This window comes from Olea europaea, chromosome 21, assembly GCF_002742605.1.
Source record: "Olea europaea var. sylvestris chromosome 21, O_europaea_v1, whole genome shotgun sequence".
NCBI classification, from domain to species: Eukaryota; Viridiplantae; Streptophyta; class Magnoliopsida; order Lamiales; family Oleaceae; genus Olea; species Olea europaea.
The window spans coordinates 9,989,785-10,000,054 of record NC_036257.1 but is presented as its reverse complement, the minus strand read 5'-3'; the positions used below and the strand labels follow the sequence as shown (position 1 = coordinate 10,000,054).

The 10,270-nt window shown below is 33.6% G+C and overlaps 1 protein-coding gene across 4 annotated transcripts; it reads right to left on the bottom strand.

Moving 5' to 3' along the window:
• Positions 1 to 221: 221 nt before the first annotated feature.
• Positions 222 to 7,443, bottom strand: LOC111370569. Of its 4 annotated transcripts, none has more exons than XM_022992334.1 (16): positions 7,261 to 7,442; positions 6,730 to 6,830; positions 6,521 to 6,628; positions 6,130 to 6,165; positions 5,827 to 5,937; positions 5,533 to 5,616; positions 5,316 to 5,434; positions 4,603 to 4,704; positions 4,142 to 4,258; positions 3,988 to 4,053; positions 3,036 to 3,102; positions 2,308 to 2,361; positions 1,610 to 1,699; positions 988 to 1,014; positions 837 to 863; positions 222 to 601 (listed from the first exon to the last, which is right to left on the bottom strand). In XM_022992334.1, the coding sequence occupies exons 2-16, from the start codon at positions 6,787 to 6,789 to the stop codon at positions 449 to 451; spliced, it is 1,221 nt and encodes a 406-aa protein (XP_022848102.1). In that variant the 5' UTR covers positions 6,790 to 6,830; positions 7,261 to 7,442; the 3' UTR covers positions 222 to 448. The 4 variants fall into 4 exon arrangements, with proteins under 4 accessions (XP_022848102.1, XP_022848103.1, XP_022848104.1 ...); XM_022992335.1 differs by having other exon boundaries at positions 6,730 to 6,815; XM_022992336.1 differs by having other exon boundaries at positions 7,286 to 7,442.
• Positions 7,444 to 10,270: the final 2,827 nt, after the last annotated feature.

Genomic DNA, 10,270 nt, shown 5'->3' with positions numbered 1-10,270 from the left:
AATCCAACAAGAACTAAACTTGATGTACAGCTCGAGCAAGAATCTGAACATGACCAAAAAGGAAAATCCAACAAGAACTAGACTTACCCCGATGATTACGTGCTGCTTATGAAATATACTGCTGGAAGGCTATGCCTCTCTATTTAAACACCACCAATCTATATATATGCACCATCAAACAGGGGAAGCTTCCTCGTCTCTCTTTAACTAACTGCTTAAACTTCGCTAAAATTTTATGAACTGGTTCAAATTCAATTATTTTAACCATCCATTTCAAAAGATTCACAGCTTTTATCATTTTTTTACCACGAATCTCATATCAAAATCTATTAAAACTTTTATCGAGAGCTTTGTCAAACAACCTCTAAATTTTCGTAGGACTGAATACAAAAACTGGAAGAAAATCAATTGCCAGTACTATTCAAACTGGATGTCATCTACCATCAAGTTAAACCTTCAAGTTGCCCCTGCGGCTGCGGCTGCGCCTTTGCCTGCGCCTTCGGCTTGCTGGAAAAGGATCTACCCAGTTCTTGTCCTCTTTTATAGCTCGTTCCCACCGCTCTTTGAATATTTGAAGTTCGGATGTTGATTGCCTCCGGATCTGCAAAATCCAATAAATTAGGACCTCAATATACATTTGGATATACTTTTATGACGACAAAAAACTAGGATTTACTTTTAATAAATGGGTCAGCCACGTCAAGTCATTCATTCTAGCCACGATTAAGAGAAGAAATCAAGCATATGATTTTAACATTATTTTGGCACCATATAAGCAGACAAAGAGGAAAATGGAGAAAAACAGTAATAATTCACGACATATGTAGTTTACTTACCTCCATTCGTACATCAATGCCATGCCTCTGAAAATCAAAAAGGAAAAACAGGAAGCATGTTAAGCGAGAAAAATTTAACACGTGAAAGTACGTAATTGCTTGTAATTTTGAAAGAGAAAATAAACGAACAACAAAAGAATGTGAGCTATACCTTCACATATTTTTGTGGACTTGAACCCTGTAGAGATTTCAAATATCATAAGCTAAGTAATTGGCCCAAGACAAACCCATGTCCTTAACATTACAAATTACTGGATTCAGCTATCCCCCACCTCATTTTAGACACTAATAATTAAGGTGAGGGAAGAAGCAATTGAACAAGTTCTATTGGTATACAAGTAATTAATCAAGATATACCCCCATGTCTAGTATATTGTCTCATGTGTGCACTCCATATTATATTCACGATTGATGGTTGTGAGCTATCGCTAACAGTATGAATTGAACTCATGAAATCAAAGTGAATTAGTAACTCTCACTAGGAGAGTCAGAGCAAGAATGAATAAGTGCCTATAGAAGCACAATGCTGATATTAGCCAAACCTTCCAAAAGTTGCAGGAAGTAAAAGTAGGCAAGTAGCAAATGGATCTTATTTTTTGTGCAAAATTTCTTCATTCGAGATAATAGTTGTGAAGTCACCCAAGGATTAATAAACTTAATCAGGTAATTATAAAATGTTAGACAATGCAGACTACAGATACATTCATACAATTTAACAGAAAGCAATGTTGAAAAGTAAGCAGGGGAAAGAGGGGGGTGTTGAGGGAAGTCACCTTTTTTGCAGATGCCCCACCGAGAGTTTGTATACTCTGATGAACTATATATTCACTATCAACTACTCCCACCTTCTCTCTGCGGTCACCCTATGAAAGTTCAAAGTTTATACAAGATCAGGTTACAGAAATCATCAAAAACAGTTTTACAAGATTAATGTAAACTTTGTCTAAATTGCTCTAAGCCTATTAATTATTGAAGCTCATGAATCAGGCAGATGCTTAGTTTCAACTAGAACATGAAGTTTAAAAGTTCTTGCTTATGCCAGGCATGTGATTTATGTTAGGTCCCAAACGAATCTTCAATTTAGTTATGCTGGAACCCTTTCTGGAGGCAAAAGGATGGCACTGTTGTGAAAGAACTAAACATGGAGGTCTTGGTGCAAGAAGAAGAAAGAGGAATAGGAACTTGTATATTTTCCTTTGATATGAGAGTTCATAAAAAGGGACGGAAGTATAAAAACTTCTTTAGTGGCAAGCATAGGACAGGGGTTGTAATAAACTTAAGCACCTCTGGTTTTATCTCATTGCCATTAAAATTAAGGAGGTCATTTATATTCTAATTTGGTTATTAGTTCTCTTTTTTAGTACACATGGCACAATATCTTTAACACAATAAAACGAAACTCTAGGAGTTAATATGGAAACAGGAAATTGACAGTAACATCGTCCAAGCATCCCCTAAGCTATCAAATTACCTGAGCACAGTAGCCGAGTTTCATGTCCATTCCCCATCCATGAACAAGATCGTTCTAACAGAAGGGGCAGCCATTTGTAAGACTTATTGAATTGCCAAAAAAATAAAAAAATAAAAAAATAAATGCAGAACGCACTGAAATTGGAGTTAAAACTATAAAACATTCATTTGAGCAGGTTGCCAGGGCAGGTCAATTAACTAGACCAGAATAACAGTATGTATGAACAATTTCAGAAGTATAGTAGCATAGACCATAAAAGCATTCATCATGGCAACACACTGGAGGAACTCTAGTGGGTAAAAGACACAAAGGCGGTAACTTTAATTCGGCCATACACTCTAGATTGAATCGGCTCATCACCAAAAGCAACAACAATCATGATCAGATAATTTAAGAAATGGAGGAAGCGAATCCAAAAGGTTTATTTTCTGAGTCTTTTGATCTTTGCAAGGGAAATCAGAAGAAAATAAGTAGTCACAAAAGGCACCTATATTTAATGTAGGGAACATCAAAATTCGTAAATCACATACAAATAATTTTCACCAAATGATGAGTAAAATTTTAAACATTTACACACTTTTTTGAATAATTTAGATAAAGGCACATATTCTGTAAATTACACTGATAATGATAGAACTACTGCATTTCTCACATGTTTAATTCAATTGATTTCACATCATAAGGTCTGTGAAATAGGAATTTGTTCACAGGAAAGCACCAACAACTACCTGTATCAAATGCCAGGCACAATCCCATGCAGATCTTGAAAATACAGGAGCCATTCCTTCCACAAATCTGCAATTTGAAGTGATTAAAATGTTTCTCTAAATTGTATAACACTTGCTCCCTGCGACCATTTGGTATGCAGAAATCAGAATTGTTCAAACTGATTTTTTATTTTTTTTTAGTCTACTCTTCTGTATGGCACCAATGGTGGATACATACATGAGTATTTCATTTTGGTACTGGATTAACTATCCAAAATTTTTATTTCCTGTACGTGGCAATATTGTTAATAAATCACAAAATAATTAACATTATTTGACTTAGCCCCTGCTTGATCCCCATTTTTTGGATAAAATGTATTATCGAATAGTGAGTTTTTAGAAAATGTGTAGTTAAAAAGTAAAGAACAATTTTTGAAATATATGTATAATTATTTTATGGGAGAATGTGTGGTTGAAAATGATATTTGAAAAAATACATTCCGGAAAAAATGGGGCTCAAACATGGGCTTAAAGTTATTATATACTTCTTTTGATTGCAAGATATATATATTTTTTATGGGAGTAATAGTTCATAATTTTTAACAAAACTTGCCAAAATTGATATTAATATTGTAGATCATTAACGGTATGTTGTCAATCAGATAATTTAATTTAATTTTCAAAACACAAAGAGAAAAGTATCGAAATCCATTTTACTTTATGGTTCTTTTCTAGCATCATTCCGTGATGGCAACCAAGCAATAAAATGGTACTTAGCATTCATTGTTCACACAAGGTCAAATGATGAATTCATCCAACCAATTCCATATCATAATGAGGCCTCAAGTAAGGAGGAGTTCATTGCAATACTAAATGACAAGTACTCTGAGAAAGAACATGCACATATCAAGTTGTCTGCAGTGAAAAGATATCACGAGAAACATTAAGTTCTAGAACAGCAGGAGTAACATACCCAGCGCAAGGAGGCCCTTCACTATCGTCTGAACATTTGACACTTCCTCTGACATCATAGACTCTTCTGCTTAAATGAAATTATGTAAGCACTAACACCAAAAGTATCTATAGATGGAATTTAGAGTTGGACTGTAACTTTATGCCCAATTCACCTGTGGAATTTATGCATTCTATTTCTTATTGTAATCCTGTGATGTATACCAGTCGAATTTGGGTCCAAAGCTGGCTGAGATATCTCCAGTCCTTGCGATCTTACAATTCCCAGGTACCTGTGATTGAAGTGAAATTACAAAATCAAATAACAGATACCAGGGAAGTAAGAGCAGCCATCGAGGATGGATAACCATTCATGGAACCTGCATGTATAGAACTAGTATTTTCTATTCTGATTAATCTGGAAACAATACATGGAATTCTTTAGATGCCAAATTACTCATTTGACATAAGGCGTAACTTCCAATTTTTACAGAGAAAAAAATACAGCATTTGGCAACTCAACATTATGCAGCAAGCTTAGATAGGTTATTGCTACTAGAAACAAAACTATTATTTTGGATAAAATCTGCAAAAGAGAAGGACAAGAATATATATCACATAGGTGCAACAATTGTACCGTCCAGGATGGAAATTATCCACACCCAAATCTTCATCCCACAGAAATATATAATCATAGACAGACACAATCGCTGGATGTAAAAAGCGTTTTGCGAACCACCTGAAATAAGTATAAATACAAAAATTTGATTAAAAAACAATTAAACTTTAGTGTGCCTAGGACATGAGACTTTGAAACAAACATATATTACATCAGATAATTTCCAATTTTAGTGGTTGAGACTTTACAAATATCTGAATTGGTCATTTAACCCATTTCCTATTTTCTAGCAAGTCCGATTTTAGGAAATGCAACACATTGCAATATATAATCCTCAGGGAGGAGGCTAACAGTGGGAGCAGCTGGAATGACCGGTGGGCCCTAGTTTTGTTCCTATGTCTGACACCATGCTACAAGTTCGAATCCACGGGTACTACTTTAGGATCAGCATTTTTTCATGTTACCACACAATATAGTCCAAAGGTGAACTAATTACTGAACAAGCGTTGAAGATCTGAATTTGTGGAGGATTGATAAACACTTCTTTATTGAGTTCTCATCTCCTGTGTTGGCACCAAAATTATTTTAGTTCTAAAAGTCCTCAAAAAGACTGCACTACCTTACCTTTGATTGATACGATTGTACAAATTTCACATATTTAATTACAGTGAAAAATCTCAAGTTTTGGCAGATGAAAGACAAGAAACTGGATCCAAATTATCCAGTCTTACCACTTTGTTTGATTGTGTGCAACAATGTGTACAGCTTTCTTGCTCCATTCCAGGTCCCACCATCCATTTACATTGCCGTCGTAATGGAACAAAATAACTGTAAAATTCTCTGAAAGAAACTGAAATTAAAAGAGTCAGGCAATGGATGAGAATAGTTAAAATACTAATGAATCAGCATAGAGTTTTCAAAAGTTCAAAAATCAATAAAATGCTATACCTTTTGAACTATAGTATTAACATTCTCCTTTTGCTTAATCCCCACTGGCATCGCTAACAAATTATGAGAACTTCCAACTTTAACCTGAAAATTGTAAGAAAAAAGAGGCCTGTATTAACATTCAGTCATTGTTTATGTTACCATCAAATTTTATCAGAATGCTGTGAATGTAACTGAAACTTTTAACAAATGAGGGCTAATCATAATCAAAGGATTACAAATGCTCACAATCCAGGGGAATGTGAAAGAAATCAGTATATTGACTCCAAGGAAAATCAAACACCAGACTTTTACCTCTGACTTAGAACTGCTAGTAGTCCATAAAGGCTTTAACTCCAGGTCTGACCTTGGTTCGATGATTCCACGGGGTAAATTATTTAAGCTTGAGGCAGCCATGCCTCCATGCTGGATAAAAGCATCATTACTACATCAGTATTGCAACAAATGAATATCATAAGTTTCAAGAAAGTTAGTGATGCTGCAAGAACAATTTGCTATTCAACTCAGTATGCTAGCATATCGAGTAGTACCAACAAGAATAATACCATGAAGAGTTAACAAACTAATTTGATGAGAAGCTAGATTAAGATGATTTACCTTTAATGTGTAGAAGGGATGCAATTTTGATTCCATCTGGTAAAAAGAAAAGGTTAATGTGGTTTTCATAGACAAATTTTGCACAAACTCTTCAAAGTGAAAAAATATTAAGCAAATTGGATTGTATTTCAAGGAACTCTGTTTGACTCTGACAAAAATATAGTAACCGGAAAATCAATTAGCCTAAGGTTCTAACTGAATTTTTTAGGGAATATCGACAACCATGTCAAGGGTTGGAGGGTTGGGCAACTGCAGGGCAGGACTCACAGAGTTGGTTCGGGTGGAGTTTCTCTGATTCAATTGTGATGCATGCTACCACATCATTGTCCAAATTCACATAAGAACAACCAAAAGATCAAATGAGAAAATCAATTATATACTGACTACATACCTCTGTCTGTTGATACTGGTAATTTGTGGTCCTATATACAATGAATAACATTACAGTACAGACAACTCCCATAAACGGCAGCTGCTTCATCTTTGATCCAAATACTACCTGCAGTCCCGTTCATACATTAGACATTCATATCTTTACTCGTTAGTCCTTAGCTTATACCGAAACTAAAATAAACAAGAGTAATATTAGAAGGAACATACTCCCTCATAAGAAAAATGTATTTTCTTCAACAATGACCGCCATGACTTGGATGCCTTCATACTTCATAGGCAAATTTGAGTTATTTCTGTCAGGCAACAAACTGCAATAAATGCATGCATATCTGATATATTATATTTGACCAACAGATGTATATAAATCTGTGAACACACTTGTAATAGCCAGTGACTTCTAACAAACACTTTAATCAATTTGAGATTGTGATAATTCCGATAAATGACAAAAAACCTGAATGCATCGGTTTAGGCACCCGAAACTTGACCATCAAATCAATGGAAAAGAAAATAAATATTAAATAAAGTAAGCACCAAAATCATTAATCACACAACAATTAATAATGAATAAGTTAAAACATCACCCTTTACCAAAACGAAAATTAATACAATCTTTATATAAATTTGAAGAGCTGGGTCATGGGATCAATCATCATTTCTCAATCCATCCCCCATTATCATAACTTAAACGTAAAGAAAACAAGAATCATACAGTAAATTAGAACGTAAAACTCATACCTTAGAGGCCTTAAATTCACTTAACTTGAGAATCATGTGATTCACTTGCGACTGTATCCGCAACAGAAATGAAGCTCCATGTTGTTGTGTGTCTGTGTCTGTATTAGATTGACAGAGGAAAGAGAGAATCAAAGGCGCCTGCTCGTACAAGGTGGAGAGACATGTGGGAATGCAATGTACAATAAATACTAGAGAGCCGTATGAATCATTAATGCGCCAAAAGTCACAAATTATTTAGCCCTATAAGTAATTAATTAATTTAATTATTAGAAATGAGACTAATTTTAATTTTCACTAATATTAGTCAGCTTTACTGTCCATTAAATATTCTTAAATGATTGAATATTCTAGATCAAGATGTTCAATCAATTATTGATCGATAGACGAGTACTAAGTATCGGTGGATCTAAATATCATTATTATTCGTTTTTATACGATAAATTGTATAAATGTAAGATGTGTGCCCGGTATAAGAAAAATGAGCTGGTAGATAGACGAGTACTAAGTATTAGTGGATCTAAATATCATTATTATTCGCTTTATATGATAAGTTGTATAAATGTAACGTGTGTGCTCGGTATAAGAAAAATGAGTTGGTATGAACTATGAGCTCTCTTGTAGATGCGTGGGTGTATATATATTGGTAAGTGATGTTTAATCATTTTTATTAAAAATGTAATTTTGAGGGTTATTAAACTTCACAAGTATCTTCAATTATGCAACATTGTTGTTTTGAGTGGTTACATTGAGTAGATCTATTTGTATTATTTTGTGTTTCAAAATTTTTTGAATGAATAGGGAAATGCAATAAATGTACATGGTACCTTATTGACATAAATTTCTAAGTTGCTTTTCTTGGTGGAGATAATTATGGTAATACTTACCACATTTGTATAGTAATATAACACTTCATTTATTTAAACTTAATGAATGACTACTAAAAACTCTATCTAATGGAAAGTTAATAAGAGATATTTTTAAGGGAAAGGGAAATTTTGGTCAAGAGAGCAAAATGGGAATCGAAAAGTAAGTTTAAGTGTACAAGCGTTGTGAATAGTATATAACAATAATTATAATGAAATATGAAATCGCCTCCATGTCATTTAACTAACATCAAAATTTCTTTGCGTTTTTGAAAAATACCTAGGAGACAAGGTAGTCATAATAAATCATATATTTTAGGTGTTCAAATTATGCAATATTTGTTATCTAATAATCCTTAGGTAGACTCTAAGGTTGTTCACTACATAACAATTAGTTTCGACATGATTTTATAGGTCATCTAAAGGATAAGCCGGTTTCTAATTTTCCTTGTTATGTTGCAAAATGAGGTAAATTTTCCGTAGCATTAAAATCTCAAGCACATTCTCGACTTCCATGGATTGTTGATTCTAAAGCAATTGAGCACATGACAAGCATGTCTAATGTCTTTCCCACTTATACCACATGTTTCGATAAGCAAAAAGTTAATTAACAAATGGTTCGTAGTCTTCAATTACTAGTAAAGGTCAAGTTTTTATTTCAAAAATTTGTGTTTAGATTTAGTACTCCGCGTTCCAAGGTTATCTTGTAATCTTTTTCCAATGAGTCACTTAACCAAGGAGAATACCAGTATAGCTAAAAAATTTCTTACTTATTGTGAATTTCAAGACTTGAATTCAGGAAAGATGATTAACAGCGCTAGAGCAAAGGATGGACTCTACATTTTGAACATTGTTCACATTAAATGAACAAGCTCAAGTTGTGATGGACAATAATACTCAATCTAATGAATATAAAATTCTTTTGTAGTATGTTATATTAGGACATTCGAGTTTTCCATATCTAAAACAATTATTTCCTTCATTATTTCGTAAATAAAAACTCGCCCACTTCACAATGTAAATTTTGTTCGCAAAGCATCATATAGTTCATTTCCACCACATTCCTATAAAGAGTCGGCACCTTTTACTCTTTTTCATAGTGATATTTGAGGTCCCTCCCATGTGACAAATATTTTTGGTACACACTACACAATGTCGATGGTTTATCACCTTTATAAATGATCACACAAGACTTTAATGGGTGTATCTACTCAAGGAAAAATCCAAAATAATTAGAGTTTTTTTTTTTTTTTTTTTAATGCGAACTAATCTAACTGAATAATAACAGAAAAGAAACTAATCTAAATCTCCAGCTTATGTCCAAGTCAGCTTCTTTTGGTAACTTCAACAGCCCTCTTCAAGATGGAGTGTATATATTGCACACTTTCATCTTGTACAATAGAGAATGAAACAAAGATGCTGCCATTGGTTTTATTAGAATGTTTGCTAGTTGATTGTTTGAAGAGACATGCATAGTGTGTAAAATTCAAAATCTTGTCCCTTACCAAGTGATAATCATCATAATCTAACTCGTTATGTTTAGTTCTCTCATGAAATACAAGGTTGACAGCAATGTGTAATATAGTTTGATTATCACAGTATAATAAGACAAGCTTCTCATGTTTACTCCCTAGGCCAGCTAATAGGTATTAAAGCCATTGTATTTTCCATGTAGAAATTCTGAGAGCTGTGAAGCGGACCCAGACGACTTGGGTTAAGGGGTTACAAATAAAATTTATAGGGTACCTTCTAATAATAAAAAAAAAAGCTAATTTATTTATTTATTTATTTTCAATATCTAGAGGGTCACTTGACCCTGTAAACCCCTGCAGGTCTGCCTCTGAATAGAAGGCTGTGGTTTTGAAAGAAATGAGGGCACTTGGAAAGAATGGTACATTACATTTTTAGTACATTTACCTCAACGAAAAACTCTTGTTTGGTATAAATAGCTATCCACACTAAAAGTACAAATTTGATGGATCGATAGAAAGATATAAAGCAAACGGACCACTATTTTCATCCACAATTCTTATATATCTATCCATTTTTTAAAAATAATAATTTTTATTATATTTACCTTTTACCCGTCAATTTATTATCGTGATATTTTAGAGACATGAGTGCAAATGGAGATAATGGAGTGGGAG